Source organism: Dasypus novemcinctus, chromosome 12, assembly GCF_030445035.2.
Source record: "Dasypus novemcinctus isolate mDasNov1 chromosome 12, mDasNov1.1.hap2, whole genome shotgun sequence".
In the NCBI taxonomy this organism is placed as follows: domain Eukaryota; kingdom Metazoa; phylum Chordata; class Mammalia; order Cingulata; family Dasypodidae; genus Dasypus; species Dasypus novemcinctus.
In genome coordinates, this window is record NC_080684.1 from 29,786,312 (window position 1) to 29,810,511 (window position 24,200).

General features: G+C 34.9%; 1 protein-coding gene and 1 long non-coding RNA gene across 2 annotated transcripts; one reads left to right on the plus strand and one right to left on the minus strand.

Moving 5' to 3' along the window:
• Positions 1 to 330: 330 nt before the first annotated feature.
• On the plus strand, positions 331 to 2,784 carry LOC131280741 (uncharacterized). The gene is made up of 2 exons (XR_009188435.1): positions 331 to 1,456; positions 2,329 to 2,784. It is a non-coding gene; the product is annotated as an uncharacterized lncRNA (long non-coding RNA).
• Positions 2,785 to 14,128: 11,344 nt separating this feature from the next.
• Positions 14,129 to 15,076, minus strand: LOC101420500 (olfactory receptor 6C65-like). The gene has a single exon (XM_004459168.2). It carries the CDS (start codon positions 15,074 to 15,076, stop codon positions 14,129 to 14,131), a length of 948 nt encoding a protein of 315 aa, XP_004459225.2.
• Between the last annotated feature and the right edge of the window lie 9,124 nt (positions 15,077 to 24,200).

The window sequence follows — 24,200 nt, forward strand, 5'->3', positions numbered from 1 at the left end:
AGTAACAACACTGTAGTATGCAGCAATCCCAAACACTGATAGTTGGTTGCAAAAAGTTAATGTCCAGCTGTGTTGCTATCACTTTGTTTTAAAACTTGCTAAAACTTTCTTTAGTGTCTTCTTAGACAAATCAAGCCAGCTACATTCCTCTATCTGTAAAAAACCCAACAATAAACTTTTGCAGTGCTTTTCAGGGCTATGTGCATAGCCAAACTATCTTGTACAGTATTTACTGATAGTAATAGTAATAAAAAAGCATCCTATGTTACTTCTCGAAAAGAACAGGCTTGGCAGACTCCATTCATGTCTGCTTAGCATACTAAACTTGCTGCCATCATTAAAGTGTTAACAATATTTAAGGAACCTTTGAATATTGTCTCTGATTCTGAATATGTATGCCTTACTGTTAAGCATATTGAAACGGCTCATATCTTTGTTACTGATGAATTATCTCAACTTTTTGCTGATTTGTAACATCTGATTAGATTAAGACAGCATCCTGTTTACTTTACACATATACGTTCTCATACCTTTTTGCCTGGTCCTATGACAGCAAGTAATGCTCAAGCTGATTTATTAGTGGGGTGTTTACAAAGTGCTCATGATTACCATGCTTTAACTCACATTAATGTTAAAGGCCTGCGAAATAAATATCAAAAGTTAACAAGACTACAAGCACAGGAAATTATTCGTACTTGTCCCAGCTGTGGACCACTAACAGCAGTGCCTTTTCAGGCTGGAACTAATCCCAGAAGCCTGACTCCTAATCAATTATGGCAGATGGATGTTACTCACATTCCATCCTTTGGTAAACTACAATATGTTCATATTTGTATTGACACTTTTTCTCATTTCATGTGGGCTACTGCTCAAAGTGGGGAACGGTTTCATCATGTTCGCTCACATCTCTGGTCTGCTTTTGCTGTAATGGGATGCCCTCTAAAAATTAAAACTGATAATGGACCCCTTAAATTAGTAAATCCTTTGCTTTCTTTTGTAGGAAATATGCTATTGAACATGTTACTGGCATTCCCCATAATCCTACAGGTCAAGCTATTGTTGAAAGATACCATCATACTCCCAAGACTATGCTTTTAAAACAAGAAGGGGGAGATGATGGTATGATATCACCTAAAGATCAATTGGCTAAAGCTTTATTTACCTTAAATTTTCTTAACATTTATGATTCTGTGACACCGGCTGAGTGTCATTTTGGACATTCTCAAACATCCACAGAAACTGCAGAATCTGAGAATCAACCAGTATTTTGGAAAGACGTTTTGAGTAATGAATGGAAGAAAGGCAGGATTAAAGTATGGGGGCGAGGTTATGCTCTTATCATTTCAGAAAATGGAGAAGAAATCTGGCTTTCGGCAAAAAGGATTAAACCTAGGATTGAAGAAGTGTAGTCTTCTACACATATGGATCCTACTGAGAGTGAGTGAAACTGGCAATGGTAATTACACATATTGGGCTTATATCCCTAATCCCCCATTACTTCGAGTGTCGTTAACCTGGAAAGATCCTTCTTTTCCTATTTATTTGAATAAAACTCATACATTTCCTGGACCCGTGGATGATAGACTACCACTTAAGTCACAAGAAGAAGGACAAAGGATTTATAATCTCCTTCTTCCATTTGATTTCCAACCTCTTTGCACTGGCAATCGCCCACCATGTATGGCTGTGAAAAATAGAACTATGATCAATTTTAGCCATAATAATACTAAATCTTTGGCAACTTTATTCCCATCCTATCAACACCAAGAATATAAGTATCCAAGTTATAGTTGTCCTAAGAAGAATGCTGGTGATATGCAAAGATGGTATGAATGCCATATGGGAAGAGGATCTGTCGTTTCTAATGATTCCTATGGAATGGTTTGGGAAAGTGCCCCTATGGGGAATCCCAACAAATATAAGGGCAGATTTATTTGGTATGGTTTAAATAGCAAAGGACAGAAAGTTAGTAATATACAATATCCTTTCCATGAATCTTTGTTTCTTGATGAAAAAATAATTTTTACTAAAAATAATAGTGATTGGAAAAATATAGGGAAATGGGTTCCTTTTCCATGGTCCAATAGCACTGGAGTCCATGATCAAAAACAAATATGGAAAGTCTTCTTAGGAGTGGCATCTACTTCTGAATGGAAAGGTAATAAAATTATGGGTGGACAATATTTACATTTGGATCAAATTCATCATTTTTAATCATGTGTCAGAGATCCATACGTGTTTGTGGTAGGGAAGGCTACCACAACTGAAAATGCTTTGTTCTATAAGGATGGCATTTTGTATACTTGCTTGTCTGAGAATATTTTACAGAATGGAGATATTATCACCATGGCTCACCGAAGACAAGGAATGTGGATCCCGGTGAAAATGAATCGGATGTGGCAGTCATCTCCTGAAAGTCATCTTCTTTTCCACCTGGCTAAAGGACTGTTGAAATGATCTAAGAGATTTTTGGGACTTCTCATAGCTGGCATTCTTGGCCTCATTAGTGTCATCACTGCTGCTGCCACTGCTGCTGTTGCATTGCATGAGACGGTGCAAACACAGCAATACGTGCATGATTGGCACAAGAATGCAAGTGACTTATGGCATAGTCAGGAGCATATTGATGAAGGACTTAATGACAGAGTTAGTGATTTGGAATCTGCTGTTTTACACTTAGGAGACCAAGTTTATAATATGAATTTGTTAAGAGGATTGAAATGTGATTGGAATGAAAGTAATTTTTGTATTACTCCTTTGGATTATAACATTTCTATGTTTCAATGGAATAAGATCAGAAATCATTTGTTAGGACACAAAGGAAATATGTTATTAGAAATTGAGGAATTGCAGAAAAAGATTTTAGAAATGTCTCATAATCAGATATATGTAGATAATGATAAGGGCATCTTTAATGATTTGATTTCACATTTAAATAAGTTTAATCCTGTTGATTGGTGGAAATCTCAGCATTTCTTATTTGCCTTAGGAATAGGGATATGTGTATTAATCCTGTTGCTCATGGTTGTCGCTTGCCTCGGTAAAGGTGTTTGCCAGAGATTGCACCGTGTGGACAAAATGGGACAGGCTAATAACTTAGTACTTGCTAAAACACTACAAGAGTACCCCGAAGTCAGTGAGCTTGGCTGGTAGTCAATGATGGGTAAGACCCCCTGGGGGGCAACCTAAGACAGGCACAGTCACCCTGACTAAAACAAAAAGGGGGAAATGTGGGAAACAAAGGCATGTTGTTTCCATGGAAGCAAGTTACTTCCTTGACCATTGAGTCAAACTGTCCCTTGTGATTATCAGTGTGGATCACAATCTTGGCAGGGAAAACACACCTGCAGGCAGAATAATAACATATAGAACAGAACAACCTGAGTAACAAGATTTATGAGTATAGTTACTGATTTTTATAATAATAGTTTCAGTAAAGTTTGTTGGTGTTCATCAATCACTAGTTAATATAGAATGAGGTAAGGGTAATAGGTAACTTGATTTTATGCTGAATGTCACGTATCTTAGGGGTATATATACTAGCACCTTGACTCAATAAAGTTGTCTGATGAACTTGAGAAATCAATGCTCTCAGATCCCCTGAACCCAATCTCTCTTGGTCTTTCATTCCCGATACCCTTGGGTCACCGACTCCATCATATGTAGGTTAAAATGCAATAAAATAACATCTTTAAAATACTGAATTTTTCAAGGTAAATTTTATAATTACTGAAAGTAGCATTCAGTGATAAAAATAAAAATGTTTCACAGTTTTTAAAAACTTGAAATTTGTAGTCACCAAACTGGCATTAGAAGACCTCCAAGAAGAAGTAAAATGGTACCATATAGAAACCAGGAACTGTACAAAGGAGTGAATGATGCCAAAAATAGTATTAATAAATAGGTGAGTAATGCCATTGAATAGGGGTTTCTCATTAAGAAACTGGTACAGCTAATTTTGTTTCTTTAACATGATCATGGATTGTCTTGAATAATTGAATCAATGGACATGTTTAAGTGTAAGAAGGACAAATCACAAAATAGATCAATTTTAATGCACAGGACTTTTGGCATTGCTGGTTCAAAAGATTTTTTTGGTTATGCTTAGCAGAAGTTAAATTTCTTTTGGACTACAGACCAAAAGTCCACGGGATTTTCACTTATGAAATAATAGTTCTAAAAATTCCCTAGAGTCTAGTTCTCTTTATATTCTTTTTTAAAAGAAGTTTTAGATTACATACATGGAAGGAATTCTGACTTTTTCACTGTAACTAGGTTTAGTTTTATGGAAAAAAATATTTGTACATTCTCTATATATTTTTCTTCCCCCCTCTTTTTTTTTTTTTTGCATTCTTTAGTTACCTTTATTCTATTTCTTGAATCCATTTAATTTTTCCAGTATTTTTAATTTTTTTATTTTTAAAGAAGCTTTAAATTACATAAATATTACATCAAAAATATAGGGGATCCCCATAAATCACATCCTCTCACCCTCCCACATTTTACACCATTAAAAATATCTTTCATTAGTTAAGTACACTGGTTATGATTGATGGACACATATTGAAGCTTTGCTAATAAACATGATCTATAGTTTACATTATAGTTTACACTTCACACTGCAAAATGTTGTAGGTTTTGACAAAATATATACTGGCCTATATCCATCATTGCAATATTATACAGCACAATTCCATATCCAAGAATGCTCCAAATTACACTTATTCTTTCTTCTCCCTCCTCTCAAAACTTCTGGTGGTCACTACCTTTATATCAATGATACAAGTTAATTCAGTGTTACAATAATTAAGTCTATTTTAGTCCATAGTTGCACTCTCCCTTATGTTTGTTAATTCCTCAATCCTCTAGCATATATAAAGAAATCCTACATCTCAGAACTAAAAAGATAAACAAACCATTTAAAAAATGAGCAAGTGATTTGAATAGATACCTCTCCAAAGAAGAAATACAACGAGCTATAAAAGCACTTAAAAAGATAATCAAAATCTCTAGCTATTAGGGAAATGAAAATCATAACTACAATGAGGGGAGTGGATATAGTTCAAGTGATTGATCACCTGTATCCCAGATACAAGGTCCTGGATTCAATCCCCAATGCCTCCTAAAAACAAACAAATAAATGAAATAAACAGCTCTCATTGGGAGCAGATGAGCAGATGCAGTTCAGTGGCTGAGTGCCTGCTTCCCGTGAATAAGGTCCTGAATTCAGTCCCTGGCACCTCTTAAAAAAAAAAACAAAACAAAAAAAAACTACAATGAGATATAAGCTGATACCTATGAAATTGGTGGATTTTTAAGAAAAGAAAAGCAGAGAACTACAAAAGTTGGTGAGGATGTGGAGGAAAGAGAACACTCATCCACTGCTGGTAGGAATGAGAATGGTGAAGCCATTGTGGAGGACAGTTTGGCAGTTCCTCAGGAAGCTAATTACAGGACTGCCATATGATCCAGGAAACCCAGTGCTGGGTATAAACCCAGAAGAACTAAATGAAGGGACGTGAAGAGATATACGCACACACCAATGTTTATAGCAGCATTATTCACTATTGTCAAAAAATGAAATCAACTCAAATGCTCATCAACAGAAGAATGGTTAAGCAAATTGTGGTATATACATACAATGGAATATTACTCAGTTGTAAGAAGGAATACAGTACTAACACAGGAAAACATGGATGAATCTGGAAGACCTTATGTTACATGAAGTAAGTCAGGCACTAAAGGACAAATATTACATGACCTCAATGATATGAATTAGGTAAATTGAGCAGACTCTCAGGACTAGAGACTGAAAGATAAGTTTACAGGAGACAGAAATGAAGTACAGGGTGGTGAGGTGATGGTCAGTATGGGCGAAATCTATGATAAGGTGGAAGGAGATCATTGGCAGTGAATGGGGGTGATAGTGGTGCAGTGATGTGATTGGGTATGACTTAAATGTGACAGGGAATAGGGTAAGTGAATTGGTTTGACTAACCATGGAAATGTGGGGAGGCCTGTGGGAACAAACAGATGAATTCTGGACATTTGTAGTTCTTTGATTAAAATTGTAAATGTGGGAATGTTCTTTTGGCAAATATAGGAGAGGAAGGTTAATGGTGCAGGGCGTTGGGCATGAGGGTATATGCAAGATAGGGTGCATCTGGGCATGTTTCTGTGGAATATTAAAGTGTTCAGTGTGTCATAGTCTGTAATTTCAGTGAGTGGAGACCACCACAATAAACAAGAAAATATTAAACTCCCATCCTGGGGAGTCCTGCAATAGTCTTAATTAGAGAGTAGGAATCTCTTAAGATTCTAATCTTGAATCTAATAAAAGAAAACATAGCAGTATATCAAGCACACAATGTTACTGCGTATAACTATGAACCTTATTCTTACAAAATCAAAATAAGTGGTTATCATAGGTTTCAAAGGGAGTGAAGGAAAGAACAGAATAGATTACACATAGGGCATTTTTAGTGCATTGGAATTGTTCTTGCATGATCTTGTAATTTTATTTTGTCAAAACGTATAAAGGTGTGTGATTCAAAATGTAAACCATAATGTAAACCACTGACCATGTTTAGCAGCAATGCTTCAATATTTATACATCAATTGTAACAAATGTACCATACTCATGTAAAATGTTAATAATAGAGAAGAGTGAGAGACGGGGAGGGTTTGGCTCTCTGGGAATCCCCTATATTTTCTGTAACTTTTCTGTAACTTAAAGCCTCTTTGAAGATAAAGCAAAAAAAAATAAGACCCTGCGGGAACATATGGAAGAAATTGTCATTGTATTAAATGATAACAGATCTTATGGTGATGAAAGACACAATTAAAAACTTATATTTTATTTGTTACTTTAATTATCATTATTTTATTTTCTTATTTTTATTTGTTTATTTTTTTTTTTTGCTTTGCTTTGGGGGGAGATTTTGGATCTCAAAAGTGTCACAACTATGGCAAGGGATAATCACTGGTGTGGGGTGTCAACGATGGTGAAATGCATAGGGAATGGTGCACCTGGGCATGCCTCTATGGCTTATGAATATATTCAAGAGGTCATGGGTCATTCTCTAGGTGGGTTGACATCCACATGATAACTAAAGAAAATTGAATTCCCATCCTGTAAAATCCTGCTACCTTCTCTAACAGCAGCAAGAGTCCTTCAAGTGCATGGGCAGTACCTACCTAAGGAGAACAGACCATTGTGCTAGGTCCTTAATATTGATAGTTGTATCTTTTTTCCTCATTCTTAGAAATTTAAGTTTAGACCAGTAGTTTATATGACCTAAGAGTTACGTCCTGAAAGCCTCCTAGTTGCTCAAATGAGACCTCTTTCTAAATCAAACTCAGCATATAATCTCACTACCTTTCCCCTGGCAAGATATATGACTCCCAGAGATGACCCTCCCTGGCACTGAGACATTATAACCAAGTACCAACTGGCAATGCATTTGGAAAAAGACCTTGACCAAAAGGAGGAAATGTTAAATACAACTGAGTTTTTATAGCTGAGGGATTTCAAAGTGAGTCGGGAGGTCATTCCAGAGGTTACACTTACGCATGGCTCAGTAGGATCTCATTGACTGCCACAGAACAGTGCCTCGAAAAGGGCCCTTCTGAGGGCCCGAGAGACATCTAGACAGTATGGGCAGGGCTGGCAATCTCAGGAATTCAGCACCCTCTAAGTGAGCCTAACTTTGTAGTACATATATCTCGTCAATGTAACAGAGTTAGACTCATTTATAATTTGCCTAAACATGGCTCTACTGTCCCTTTCATTTGAACCTATAATTAGCACTATATGCATTAAACATGTCTCAGAGATGTAATCTCTGGTCTGTTAACATGCTGGTAGAGCCTGAATCTCAGCAGATTTGCAACTCCTCTCTCCAGTTCATTGGACTTGCCCAGGACAACAAACAAAGGGATGATGATGGACAATGCCCATCCCAAAAAACAAAGAGCATTTACAGCTGAATGCAAGACGGTTCCATCCATCTGTCTCATAAAACTAACCCCCTTTCGGTCAGAAATAGAGTGGGCATCACCATCCCAAAATCTTTATATTTTTAAAAACATATTCACTGTTAAGAAAAAAGACAGGGTAGAAACTAATCCTCCAGGTTAATGTCAATTTTTCGTTGTACAATGTTAATTCATTCCCTTAAACCTCACCTCACAGGTTCCTGGTTGGTCTGTCTTGTATATCAATGGGACTATACATGACTCTGGACTAATTACAGAACATGGGAAATAAAACTCTTGTGATATTCCTGTAATTCGCATCAAGAAAACATTACAAATAAATAACTTCATATTATCCAACGGAATTCCCAGGGACACATTTTCCGGGCTTGCAAATTCATGGCAAAATAAGTCTCCTGGAAGTCACTGTCACCATGCTTTTCAGATGTTTAAGAAAGATTGTTGAAGAGAATAGTCTCCTGAAGAGCACATACACAGTTTACTGGAGAGGATAGTAGCATTTCTCCCTTTCACTTAGAGAAAAGTTTGGATGCATGCTTCCAAACAAATGTAAAATGATAGCTGGAGCTCCTGGAAAACCACTTAGAGAAACCTGGGGTGAGATGATTAATTTTATGTGTAACTTGACTATACTATGGTAACCAGTGTTTGGTCAAACACTAATCTAGATGTTTCTGTAAAACTTTTTTGTAGATGTGATTAAAGTGATTTTAAGTAAAGGATAATATATATGATAATGTGAATGGGTCTCATCTAATCCGTTGAAGGCTCTAATTAAAATCTTAGGTTACTGAAAATGGCAATGTGAGACACTCCCAAGATCCATTCCTCCACAGAAGCTTTTAACAATAAACAAGAACTAGAAGAATCATGTTAAATAGCTAAAGGTTTAAAATAATATGGATAACACTAAATCAAGAAAAAGGCAACTTAAAATGGGAAGATCTCCTAATGCCCTTGCTGATCCCTCACCCATCCTCTCAGAAGTTCAGTACAGAGCTGAACCATGCTCAAGTGCAGGCCATTGTTCCAGTTCTAGAGGGAGCAGAGGAACACTCATGCACATACTGGACATATGCATGTATGTTCAAAATCAGGATAGAAGCATATGGATCTGAATATGGGATGAATCAGAGGCTCACTATCCAGAACTTGTCCCGGGTGCCCAACAGAATTGTCCTACAGCCTTCTCTCAAATAACTAAATTCCAGATGTGTGTCAGCAGTAAGACATACAATAAACAGCCCACACTATGAAGAGTTGCTATTTTCTAAGAAAATTAGCGGAGGTTGCGCGCAGGTCCCTTCTGTCAGCACCCTTCAGAGGGCCAGACCATAGGGAGCTGAGGGTGGATGGCAGTGACCTGATCGTGTAAGTCCTAAAAGGGCCGCCTTGGGGGATGGGCGGGGGCTCCTGACCAGGCCGACACATAACTGTGAAAATAGAAAAATTCATAGGGTCACATGTCATTTCCTGGAAAAGATGCATACACAGAAGAGATGAGGGAAAACCTTATGTGTCTACTTAGGACAGTTATCTAAACTCTTTATTAGGACAGCTAAGCTCTGAAGGAGACAACTCATGAAAGCAAATCTGCTAAAACTGAAAAAGATGCTTTATTTTTCCTTTTGAATTTTTATTAGTTCCTGGAATTCAAGAAAAATTTGTCATGGCATTAGGTGGATAAAAGCTTGTGGAACAGACAAATTAATGCTAAATTCCAGATATGAAAATATCAAATTTTCCAGTTTTCTGGGTGAAAAATATGTAGAGACACATGCTGGCCCATTTATGAATATTGTGTGAGCAACAAATAAAATTATTGATACAAACCAAGTTTGCAAAAGAAGACTACAAAATAGACAAACAGGAAGTGATAGCTCATGCAGAGGAGTAGATTAAAGCATCAGAAAACATCAATGAGGAGGAGTAGAACTGGGACATACCAGACAGATTTTTTTTAAAATGTTCTAACTATAGTCAAAATGCTAAAAGAAATATGGACAAAGACTAACAGACATCATGAAAGCAACAGATGAGCAAAAGAGAATGTCAAAAAGAGATAGAAATCTTAAAGTGGAATCAAACAGAACTGAAGACCACAATAAAGAATATTTTGAAAAATTCCCTAGAGGAATTCAAAGCAAATTAGAATTGGCACAGCAAAGAATCAGGGAGCTTGAAGAAAAGACTATTGAAATCAGCCAGTCTAAGGATAAGGAAAAAAAAAAAAACAACTAAGAATGGGAGAGTTCTGGGAAAAAGGCATTAGATAGGAAGAGCCTCACTCTCTTAGAAAAACAATGGAGGAAGAGCAAAAAGCTGTCCAAGGGGCAGCTTTAAAGATTTGCAGGCAAGGCAGGTTGCACATCATCTAGGAAGACAGTAGTGTTGCATCAATTTTAGGTACTCTGATTTTAATAAATAATTATACTTCAGTTATGGAAAAGAATATTCTTGTTAGGAAACATACTCTGAGTTATTTAGGGATAAAGAGGTAAGAGGTCTTAACTTACTAAAAATGTATTATAAAATATGCATATTTATGTATATGTGTATATAAATATAGAGAGAGAGGATGATGGAAATCATAAAAAATATAAACAGTAATTACTCTATATGAAAGGCACATGGAATTCCTTTTATAGAGTCCCTTGTACTGCTTTTAGAACATTTCTTTAAGTCTGAAAGTATAAAAATGTTAAAATAAGACAGACTTGGGATAAAACAAGCATTCTTAAATTATTCATCCTTGTAGATTTACCTTACTAATGCCCTCCTGATGAATTATGGCCTGTAATAAAATTACCAAGACCTTTCATTATTTCTTATGAATTGTTGACTGCAAATAACCAAAAGCTACTAAATTTCCAAGGAATCAAATCATTAAGAGTTTCTAAAATTCATGTTCATGAACAAATTAGGATAAGTGGAGTTTATCGATGTCTAAAATATATTTTATTAAAAGGATACTACACATACATGGAACCATTTCACATTTCTACTCAAACATTATCACAAATTTAGGAAAAGATGCTTTGTTGTAAAATCAGTTGTATGATCATATGTTGACTGAAGTTTTCACTTGCTGTTATTTTCTTTTTTATGCAGAATTATTGTTAGATAAAATCGATTCTTATTAATTTTTCCCTTTTGAAAAGAATTGCTTGTAGTGATGATTTTTTTTGTGAAATTCTTTTAAGTAAGACTTCCAGATGTAGACATATAACTGTATTGCAACTGAAATATGAATCTTCTATATTTCTATTCCTAAAGTAATGCTGCTATCTAAGAAAAAGTAAGGGATGCACATATTCTTCCTTCCAATTTTTATGAACCTTTAGCATCATAATGAGGGCTTTCCAACATTAGAAACGTCATCAAAGTGTGCTGTGGTTTATTTATAAGAGAAAATATCAGAAATGCCCATAAACTGGTGAATGGATAAACAAAACTTTGTCTATCCATACAATAGGATATATTTCTTAGATGCAAAAGGAATTAATTATTGAAACATTCCATGATGTGGATAAACATATAAACATATAAAAATAGTATGCTATTTGCAAGAAACTAGATAAAAGGTCACTTATTCTGTGGTTCCATTTATATGAAATGTCCCAAAATAGGCAAAACTGTAGAGACAGAAAGGATATCAGTGTATTACTAGTTACCCGGAGGAAATGGATAGGGACTGCTTATTGGAGACGGGTTTCTTTGGAGGTTAATGAAAATGTTCTGGAATTAGATAGTAGTGATAGTTGCACAACCTTATGAAAGTACTAATAACCACTAAAGAGTGCACTGTAAAATAATTAAAATGATGAATTTTATGTGATGGGAATTTTAACTCAAAAAATGTAGTTCCATGAAAGTGTACAAAAATGGTAAACTGGTTGGGAGATCTAACAGATTTCAGAATCCTTAATTCATGATTCTCGGATTTCTTTGTTGAAAACTTTGTCTTCTTGGGAGCGAAGATGTAAAAGTGAGATAAATGATAATGTTTTGATCTACAAGGATAGCGCCAACATAGCTGACATTTTTGGCGAGAACAATTTACAGTTGAGGATAATCACGGGAAACCAATGACTATGCCAGGTCATCCTTCAGTCACTGTGACAGCTCTTATTCCAGGGACACAGGGAACTGTTCACTGCACATAGGGGTCAGAAAAACCAAGTGCTGGCATCTAAAGTGATAGATTACCCTGTGACTGATAAGCAAGCCACAAAGCAGTCAGAGTTGAGGCTTTTAGAGATAAACTGATGGAAGCAGAGGACAGTTGAATCTAGAACGCATGTGGAAAAGGTGAACAAACAAGAATCATATAAAGCCACTGTGAATTGAATCCTGTCTTTCCCAAAGACATGTTCAATTCCTAATTCCTGGCCTTTGGCTGTGAACTCATTTGTAAAAGGACCTCCATGGATCCTATTTGATGATACCAAATTGCATCAGGGTGGGCCTTGATTCAAAAAGGCTTATGTGCTCATAAGCAGAGAATACTGGACACTGTTGGTCAGAAGGAAACACTTAAAGAGATGTCATCCCCCTCCAATACAGATGTCAGCGTCACCAACAAAAGCACAACTCACACAGGCTCTGATGGAGAGACATTCTAATCCCATAGGGAAGAGACAGAGCAAGGTCACCATCACTAGTGTGGTCTGTTCCCCAAATTCAGTGGGTCTCAGTCCATTGGTGGCTGTTCTATGCTCAGCACACTTCTGTTGTGTTCTTAGGCTGCAGTGGAGGAACCCCGCTCCCTTCCTGCCAGGGACAGGTATACCATGAGAGTGCCCACCAGAGCCAATTATTTTCAGTGAATGTTTACTTATCCTTGGGGTAATAAGGACAGGATTTACTCACAGTCTTTTATTTCCTAAAGTTTTGCATTCTATCCCACCAGACTGAGACACCTGGTCCTGAGCAGAAATCTGTGTGTTCTAGAGAAAAGTGACAGGCTGTGATAGGACTGCCCAAAACCATAACATGGAAGGAGAAAACAGAAGGAGAACGTCTCACAATATAACAAGGCATAAAACAAAATATAACTAACAGTAAATGCAATAACAGTAGACTTAAGGCTAAATAGAAGATTTTCAAAGTGGAACTGAAAAATAACTTAATCAAATGCTGCTTTAAGAAATACACCTTAGGTAGAAAGACACAGAAATGCTCAAATATTTTAGTAATATTAAAATGAAAAGCCACACAAAGCAATTTATTGTTCACTTTATATCAATTACTATGGGATATCATCCAATAGAGTTATTCGAAGGTGTCATTTGATAATAAATTGTTCTGCATTTAATTTGGGCAGATGCTTTTTTTTTTTTTTCCCCCCGTTTGGGAGATCTTAAATCTTTCATGGAACAGCAGTTGTGAAAAGTTGATTTACTGAAAAATGTATTAAAGTCTCCAGGTGGGATTGTGCATTTGTCTATTTTTCTTATTATTCTTGCCTATCTTTGCCTTATATATATTAGTGTTTAACTACAAGGAATATACACATCTTAGATTTGATCAATAGAATACACAGTAAGTGTAAAGTGAAATCAGAGTTCTTTGCAATAAATAAAAATCATGATGCACCATTTTTTGGTCTCAAAATTAGGGCCAATTCCTCTCTTTAATTGTGGGTTGCTATGCATTTTACTTTAGGTTAATTTATTTTCAGGTAGAATCTGATTTTTGCTAATGTTTGCTACATATGATCTTAAAGGAAGAATTTGATTTCTTCCATTTTCACAGTCACACCTCACAATCTTCTTATCCTGATATGTGCAAAATAGATGAACATTCAGACTTTTTAGAGAAAAGGAAAAAAGATTACACAAAGAAATAAGTTTGAATATAGAAAAATACAATAAAAAGAACCTTATAACAACTGATGTCTGTGAACATTCTATTTAAATTAACCCCCTCCCCCCCGCCGCCGTTTTCCTTAGACTATTTCCTTATTTTCACAGCTCTAATTCAGTATTAGGTTATTTACATAGTAATAATGCTTGATCTTCAAAAGTAATTCTACCATGGCAGGAACATTTGTTCTCTTGTGTACACCTAACACTTAGAACAATAGTTGGTGTTTATTTGTAGTTTATTTTTGGTTTTGGGTATAGACTTAACATAAATTAGTGTTTCTCTGATGAAAACATTTTTTGATCAAGTCTTTAAGGGCTTGTTTCACCTGCTGGTTCCTTAAGGAGTAAATGAAGGGATTCAGCATGGGAGCAATGGAGGTGTTAAGTACTGCTACACCCTTGCTAAAAGCGACCCCTTCTTTTGCTGAAGTTTTGACATACATGAAAATGCAACTCCCATATGAAATGGAAACAACGATCATATGCGAGGAACAAGTGGAAAAGGCCTTTTTCCTTTGCTGAGCAGAAGGAAACTTCAGAATTGTTCTAAGGATGAGTGCGTAGGAGATAATCACCAAGGTCAAAGTTACCAGGAGTGTGAATATAGCTAGGAAAAATGCCATGAGCTCTAGGAATGTTGTGTCTGTGCAAGAAATCAGCAGCAAAGGAGAAGAGTCACAAGCGAAATGGTCAATAATGCTAGAGTCGCAGAAATCCAGTTGGAGACCCAAAATCACTGGAGGAAAGATAACAAGGAAACCAGCTAACCAGGAGCTGATTACAAGCCTGTTGCAGACTTTGTTGCTCATTATACTGGTGTAATGCAGAGGTTTGCAGATAGCCACATAGCGATCATAGGGCATAACAGCCAGAAGAAAAAATTCTGTTGCTCCCAGAAGGATTAAAAAAAATACTTGTGTCAGGCAAGCATTATAGGAAATGGTTATGTCTCCAGTAATAATGCTGATCAGAAATCTAGGAATACAGGCTGTTGTGTATGAAATTTCTAACAGTGAAAAATTCCTGAGGAAGAAATACATGGGAGTTTTCAGAGAAGCATTTGTCAGTGTTAACATGATGATGGTTGTGTTTCCAATTAGACTTAGTAAGTACATGAAGAACATAAAGAAGGATATCACAATTTGTAAGTCTGGGTCATCCGTAAGTCCCAGAAGAATAAATTCTGTAACTGATGTCTTATTTTGCATGTTAAGCTCTGAATTCTGGAAAATCTGTAGGTACAAATAAGAGCAGATGACAATTCATCATATAATTTCAAATATCTTTCACAAGTGCTTATATTCTGCACCAACAACCAAAAATGTGCTTTTAACAAAAAAAATTGGCAAAATAGGTATTCCTCACAATTATAATAAGTTGTCAGAATTTATTTAGTAGTAAAAGATTGTTTTTATTACTTCAAAAATATAGATTTTTAATCTCAGCTTTGTTAATCACCTAGTATACATTTTTTATTATACTTAACTCACAATTGTCTATAATTTTATAGCTATAAAAATGGGTAACATTGATAAATATTTAGCTTACTTCATTGTGATCTTGGGAAGATTAAGCAAATTCTTTAAATACATAGTATTTTGCTAACTTTAATCACCATAAACTACTAGATGTTAATTTTGTCATTGGAAAATACATTTTTGAGTAACAAGGCAATTGTTACCCTAATGATACTTGGCATCTCTCGATAGTAAAAAAGAAATAAAAAAATTAAAAAAACAAAATGCTACTTAAGACAAATGTAATAAACTACACACCTTTTTGTCTTTATGCAAATTTGAACCTATTAGCTCCCTCTGAGTAATATTGATACACAACAATCCCAATCATTATGGAAAACAAAGACTTGGAGGGGAGCCAGTGTAGCTCAAGAGGTTGAGCACACACAGTCCTGGATTCAATCCTCAGGCCTGGTAACTAAAAAAACAACAAGAACAACAAAGCCATGGAGATAAAGTTCCAATTGGGTTTCTCAATAATGATGATTGGAGATGAATCCAATTAAGAATAAACATTATTTCATAAAGGTTTATGGCATTCTTATTTAAGCTCTGCTATCAAAAATAATAATATGATAAAGTTATATTTTATACAGTGTAGTTTCCAATAATATGACAGAAAAAATACATATGTTACATGTAAGACAATAATAGTAATGATATATAATTTATTATTATTACTATAGTAAAATATCCATAGATCCCTGATCCCATGTTCACCAAACCTCAGGGTATGGTCACACTATCTGAACTTGGGTAAGACACATGAGCACTCTGTACCTTAATTTCCTCATGTGTAGAATGAGTCATTTAATAGGACATACCCAGATAGCGCAGCATCAATGTCTGCCATTTCCACTGTTTCACATAGACTCAAGCTCAATTTTATCTCATGAATGGAAGACTGAATGAATAACTGAATAAATTATGCCCAGTCCAGAGTAAGACTGCCCTCAAGGTATTACATTACAAGGTAGCAATTTCTAGCAAACAGGTTCTACAAAGAACACGTAGAGAAAGTGGCTGTTCTGCCACTTTGGGGCTAAGTCCCAATATGGATGAACATCAACCAGACTTTAGGTTGAGGACATGGAGAAAACACTTACCCAGTGTTAAGGAAACTAATACAGAAATTTTACAGGATTTAGAATATCAGACATTATAGTCCATTATTCTCACATTTACACACGGTAATTTTAAAAGAAAGACAGAAGGACAAGCCAGATTTATCTTGTATTTCCTTTCTCATATTTTGTGGCTTAGTGCAGTTCACATTTGATTGCTCTTTTTCAAAACCCATCCATTTCCCAATCCCAGGCCAGGATGCATAGGAGGGGAAAATTCAATTGGCATTCTTCCAAAAATATTTTTGCTGGAATTGAAGTGTTTTGCATCTTGCGACTCTTTTAAATATTGCTGAGTGATATAGGCTTCCAAAATATCTTTTTCTCCAAAAGAAAGATTCACATGTGCTTTTGAATATGATACAGGAGGTGATATTTTTTGCAGAAAACATAGCTATCCCTCTGGAGACATAAAAATCAATGAATCTATAGTGCAATTATTTTGCAACACTTTTTAATTGGACTTCCTTAGGAGCCATTAGTGGAGTGTTGGAGGAATATAGATTCTAATTATAATGCCAGACTTCCAGAAATCGAAGGAAGACTGATGAAATAATAATCCCCTGCTTGCATATTATCCTTCTCATTATGACTTTAAATCAAGAGAGATTAACTTTGTCCTCTGTTCTATCTCAATGAAAAAACATGCACTAAGAGGCCTAGAAAAAAATCCAGTTTAGGTGATTCTATAATTCCACAGGCTAAAGATAAAGAACTTTTATGAATTGATATAAAAAATTATTATACATTTCTTAAAATAAAGAGTTAATAGCTTTGAATTTAGAAAAAAATAGTTAAAATGTGTGATCCGGTATTGGATATTTTTAGGGTGAAACCTTAGGTTTGGTCACGCCCATATTTGTTTCCAGGCTTTGATATAAGGTATATAGAAAATATATAGAATTCTAATGTATATAATGTAACATATCTGTACCTGTCACATAAAAGTCCTATTTGTATCACTGTGTTAAAGAAAGTTAAAAATAAAACAAAAATCATATTATGAAGTATAAGGGGAAAATACACCTTAAAAGTAAATATGGACATTGTGATAGATAGAAGTACTTTAACAATCTTTCATCAATTGCAACAAAGGTAACTAATGTTAACAAAATAGTACAATTATTTTAAAGTGCTATGATCAATAATGACAAGTTTTACAAACCAAACAAGGTTTGGTGGTGAGGTGGTATACAGGAATCCTATATTTTATGTGTATTGTTAGTAAACTCACAATTTCTCTGATAAAAAAATCATATTGTGAACTGAAGGATTATATTAGTTTTTCCTATGATGTGAGCTCAATTTCAATATCTCTACCCACTTAAAAATTAGTAAAATATCCAAAAATTTAGGATGCTTTTAGGCAGAACAGTGGAAGTAGGGATGGTGAGATGTGGTCCAATTCGAAATATACTTTGAAGGCTCCACAACATTGGTAATCGAATACATGTGGAGTGTAAAAGGAAGAAAGGATGACTTTGTGGTGTTTGGCCCTGGTATTTGAAAGAAGGGAGTGTTGGATTTAATTTAGTCAAGTACACCGTCATATGTACAGGTTTGGAGGTTTGGAGTTCACAGGATATGTATGAACTAGAAATAAAAATTTGGAAATTATCTCATAGATGGGGGTTTTTGTTTTGTATTTTTAAGATTTATTTATTTATTTCTCTCTCCTCCCCTCTCCCCCCCCCCCCCCCCCCGGGTTGTCTGTTCTCTGTGCCTATTTGCTGCACCTTCTTTGTCCACTTCTGTTGTTGTCAGCGGCACGGGAATCTGTGTTTCTTTTTGTTGCATCATCTTGTTGTGTCAGTTCTCTGTGTGTGCAGCACCATTCCTGGGCAGGCTGCACTTTCTTTCACACTGGTGGCTCTCTTCAGGGGACACCCCTGTGTGGCACGGCACTCCTTGCGTGCATCAGCACTGCCCATGGGCCAGCTCCACACAGGTCAAAGAGGCCTGGGGTTTGAACTTCGGACCTCCCATGTGGTAGATGGACGCCCTAATCACTGGGCCAAGTCTGCTGCCATAGATGTGGTTTTAAAACATGAGGCTGGATGAGAACATACTGAGAATAAGAAAAGAAAGAAAAGATAACAGATCCAAAGGTTGCTGCTTGGGCCAATTCTGCATGTGGGATTTAAGAAATGAGGAGGGAGCAGTAAAAAGCTGAAAAAGCTCACAGTGAGGTAGGAGGGAGGAACACCAGGTGAGTGTGGGATCAAGGACATCAAGTGGAGAAAGGATTACTGGCAGATGAAGGGCTGTTGGTGCTCTCTGGTCCTTGACTGAAAATAGAAAATCTGTCACAGAAGGAGATGAAATTTTGGTATGCCTCAAGCCCTTTCTGTACTTAATTTTCCAAATGCAGTGTCTAGCAACTGTTCAGAGATATGAAAAGAATAAGGAAAAAATGGAAATACAGAAACAAACCAACAATGTACAAAATTGGAACTAACTATAAAAAATTATGTGTATATGTTCAAGGACAAAAGCAAATCTAACTTCTCTATAATCTCTTTCTCAAAGTAAATCACTGATGGGTTAAGAATCATGCTTGATTTCCTTTCTTACCAACCCTTTTACAACTGTCCTTTCCTCACAATATGAAAGAAAAGCCCACTTCTCACCTGTCTTCAGTTTATGTTTTACACATTGATCTAAGGTGTTAAACCCTACGTAGCATACTATTCTGAATGACATTGCAATGACAGATACAGGTCATTTTATATCCAACCATAACCTACAAAATTGAGTGTGAGAGAGTGTAAACTACTATGAAAATATAAGTCATCCTTAGTGGCAATGCTCCAAATGTGTTAATCAATTGCAATGAATATACTACACTAAGGAAAGAAGGTGTTAATGTGGGGAAAGTTTGGAGGTGTAGGGAGTGGGGCATATGGAAAAACCTTATATTTTTATGTGTAAAATTTTGAGTAATTTCAGTATCTTTAAAAAGTTTTAAAAATATATTTTTAAAAAATCTTGCACCAGACAATGAGACAATATGCAAAAAAAAAAAATGAGACTATTTGAAATAATGATGAGAATTGGCTCACTCTTTATAAGGCACCATAGCCAACTCCACTTTTCCTTTTCAAAGTTGCATTTCCTATGCAATTTTACTTTTTATTTTTGTATTTTTTCATGGAAAAGCGATCCCATGTTATAAAATATAAAACTTAAGTTGTAAACAAGCAACATGTGTTGCATACATTGTTGCTTATTAGTAATGTAAAGGCATTGATAAATGGTATAGAACTTCAAATGGAAGGTGCAGCTGGGAGCTCTAGCAAGTTACTTAATAATAAAAGCCTGGTCTGCCATCAAAAATTTGGAAACATTACCTTTCTGCATTGGGCTAAGGGCCCTCATCTGACCGTGGATTATTTCTTCTATTCCATGAGTTTAGTTTGTAGCTAAAGGATGCATGTGAGTAAAAGTCCACTTTGATGCTCTCACTGGCTACAAACAGGAGTCTAAGGCCATCAGTCAAGGGACTATTTTAACTCTGAGAACAAAGTAGTGCTTGCTCATTTCCTTGTTGTCATTCTCAGAGTTTGTTTTTTAAATAAATTGATTAATTGAATAGCATGTAGAATAAGAATAAATGTGTATTTAGAAAAGGACTTTTAATTTTCATGGTTTTCTCTTCCAGTGATCAGCTTTGAATCATGTCTCTGCTTTATCCTAATATGTAACCTATATATAAAGAGTGGTCTTATGTCATAACTGACACTTGGCTTAATTGAACACATGGTAACTGAATAAGTCTAGTGACACTCTCTGTTCAGTAAAATCTCTCAACTACATCTTGCTCTTTCTCTAAATTTCCATGCTATACAGATATTATTTCTGCATATATCTTGGTATCCCCCAGTTTCCCTTTATCTGAACCAAGGAAAAGTCACCCTAGAAGGAGTGGGGTTTCTTCCATTTAACCCTAGAGTCAGCCATGTGTCCATAAATAATGAACTGTGACAGCATTATGTTGTTTTCCTTTATTTCCTGGCTTTTTACCTTAGGAAATTTCAATCACTCAGAAAAGTTGAAACAATAGTAAACAAATAAGTACATGCCCTTTTCTTAGATTTCCAAAATTTCTTAAAGAGCACCTCCTCCAAATAGACTGTATATTGTTTTTTACTGAACAATTTACGAGTAAGTAGCAGATCATGACATTTAACCACCTCAGCACATTCACCCAGGAGTAAGCTCATTCTCCTACTTAACGACAATAGCATTATCATACTCAACAAACTGTTATGATATTGTAATTGTATAAATAGTGTAGTTGCCATGACTGAAGAAAATCAAGCAAATTTTAAGTTCCTATCTTTTCTTTAAAATAATACATCATAGAAAAATATTAAGATATTGCATAAAATTCTTTTGAGATTAGCATACGTTTCTATTTCCACAATAAAAGATCCAGTAAGTATTAAGTATAATCCATTTTCAATAATTCAAGAACTCTAATCATTTTCTTCATTTTCAACTTGAAGAACGACTTATCTTTCTAAGTTGTAGGAAAACAGGAACGATAACACCAACAAGTTGGTTGAGAAGAATTTTGAAGACTGTTTGTTTGCTTCAAAAATATTAGCTGTATATATTCTTACAACTTTTATAAAGAAATACTTTCAAATATTTTGAAAACTGTATCACAAATTTTCACATTTATATAAATTAAATGAACATTTATTCTGAATAATTACTTGTTTTCATATTTTAGATATAGATGGGAAACATTTGAAAGAGAGGCAGTTATTTTTAATTAAACAATTTGCAAACCTGTTTCAGTTTCCTGTGGATTAATATAATGCTATTCAATTATGTCCCAATAATGGTCTTCATAGAATATTCTTTCATTTTATATTTATATTTCATCCAAGATTCATTAAATTATTATGCTCTGATAAATAGAAGTTACACTGCCTTTTTTTTCACTTAATATTGTTATTTTTTAAGAGTCCAATGTAGAAGATTCGTAAAGTATGTAGTTTCTTCTTCTATGTTTTCTCACAATTAACTTCAGATTAATTATATTTGGGAAAATACAATATCCCTCCTATTCTATTGCCTCCTTCTCAGTTCCTCACATCAAGATTCATAAAGTGTCAGTGATTCCCAGTATTTGTGATACTGAATTTGATTATTTGTTAATTAGGGCTTCCAGACTTCTCCACAGCAAAAATACTCTATTCACTTTGCAGGAATGGTGATGCTATGAGACTGTGAATATTCTGTTTCCTGAAATAATTCCCTAATTTATTTTAATGTCCATTTTTGATCCTTTTATTGAATACCCATACACTGTTCTCCTTTTGATAGATTCATATATAGAGCAAAAATCTTTCAAAAGGAGTTACCTCGACATATATGCATTGACTGTGATCCAAATTAATGTAGTTGCCAGTGTCTCAATGATTGTTTGAAATGGGTAGTTTTATAATATCACAAACATAAAGGTGCATTATACCATCATGCATGAAATAATAAATTTATTTTTAATTAAATAGTAAAGACAAACCTTATCAAATGTGTGATTTCCCAATTTTTTTTCCATTTTCTTAGACATCTTTTTACTTTCATAATGAAGTCCTTTGATGCACAAAAGTTTTTAAATTTTAAGAGTTCCATTTGTCTATTTTTTTTCTTTTGCTACTTGTGCTTCAGATGTAAAGTCTAAGAAACCATTGCCTAACACAAATTCCTGAAGATACATACCATTTATCTTCTAGAAGTTTTAGAGGTTGGTTCCTATATTAATTCTGAGTGATTTCAAATTTATTTCTATATAAAGTTTGAGGTATGCTCCTTATTAATTTTGTTGATAAGGACATTCATTTTTCCAGCAACATTTCTTGAAGAGATTATTACTCTTGCTTTCTTAATTGAGTGAGCTTGACATCCTCATCAAAAAACAGTTGGCTCTAGATACATTAAGGGTTTATTTCTGAAATCTCAATTCAAATATATTGGTCTATAGACTGACTCGTTTGTCAGAACCATACTCTCTTGACCACTGGAGGTTTGTAATAAATTTTATGATTAGTAAGTATGAGTTCTCCAACTTCTTCAAGATGGCTTTGACTATTCAGGTCTCCTTTATACTTCCATATAAATTTGAAGATTTACTATACCATTTCTGCAAAGAAGGCTGTTGGAATTTTCATTGGGATTGCATTGACTCTGTAAATTGCTTTGTTTAGAATTGAAATCTTAACAATATTTAGTCTTCCAACCCATCATAATGGAATGTCTTTTCATTAATTTTGGTCTTCTTTAATTTCTTTTAACAAAGTTGTGTAATTTTCTGTGTACAAGTTCTCTACATCCTTGTTTGTATTTATTCCTGCATATTTTAGATGCTTCTGTAAATGGAATTTTTTCTTGATTTCTTCTTCAGATTGGACACTGCTAGTGTATAGAAATAGTACTGATACTTGCATGTTGAACTTGTACATCACCGCTATGCTGAATTCATTTATTAGTTCCAGTGTTCTGTTGTGAATTTTTCAGGATTTCCTATATATGGATCATGTCATCTGCAAAGAGGGAAAAATTTGCCACATCCTTTCCACTTTTACTGCCTTTTATTTCCTTTTCATGGCTAATTGCTCTGGTTAGAACATCCAGTTCAAGGTTGAATAATTGTTATGGCCATCCTTGTCTTGTTCCTGATTTTAGAGGAAACATTTTCAGTATTTAAGTAGGAAGTTAACAGTTTATTTTCAAATATGGCCTTTAAGATGTTAAGGAAGTTTCTTTCTATTCCTATTTTTCTAAGTGTTTTATCAAAATGGTGTGCTGGATTTTCTCTAACACCTTTCTTGCATAAATTGCAATTCTGTTAATATGGAAAAAACAAAAAAACAAAACAACTCAATTTAAAAAAGGGCAAAAGATTTGAATAGACATTTCTACAGAGAAGACATACAGAAAAAAGCACATGAAAAGACGTTTGACATTGTTAGCCTTTAGAGAAATGCAAATCAAAACCACAATGAGTTACAATTTCAGTCCCAGTAAAAAAGCTACTATTTAAAAAAGAGAAAAAGGAAACTTACTAGTTTTGTTGAGGATGTGGAGAAATAGGAACAATCGTTCATTGCTGATGGTAATATATAATGTTGCAACAGCTGTGGAAAAGTTTCATGATTCCTCAGAAGACTGATTTTAAAATTACCATGTGACCTGAAATTATCTCTTCTAAGTCTAAATTCAAAAGAACTGAAAGCAAGAACTTGAGCAGACATTTATAGACTGCTGTTCATAGCGATATCATTCATATTTGTCAAAAGATGGAAGCAACCTTAGTGTTCAGTAACCAATGAAAGGATAAACAAGTTTTGGCAGATACATGCAATGGATTATTATTTACCCGTAAATAGAAATCAAATTCCGATATATGCGACAGCATGGATGCATCTTGAAGACACCATGTTGAGTGAAATAAGCCAGACACAGGAGAAAAAAAAGTATAATCTCACTGATTTGAAATATTAGCATAAGAAAATTCACAGAGTCAGAGACTAGATTACGAGTTACTAGGTATCCGTGTAGGGATAGGGAATAAAGAGCTAATGCTAGATTGTATAATATTTCTAATTGTGGTGATGAAAACATTTTGTAATGTATGAATGTTGAGGTTGATAACAAATGTTGTAACAATGTTGAGGATG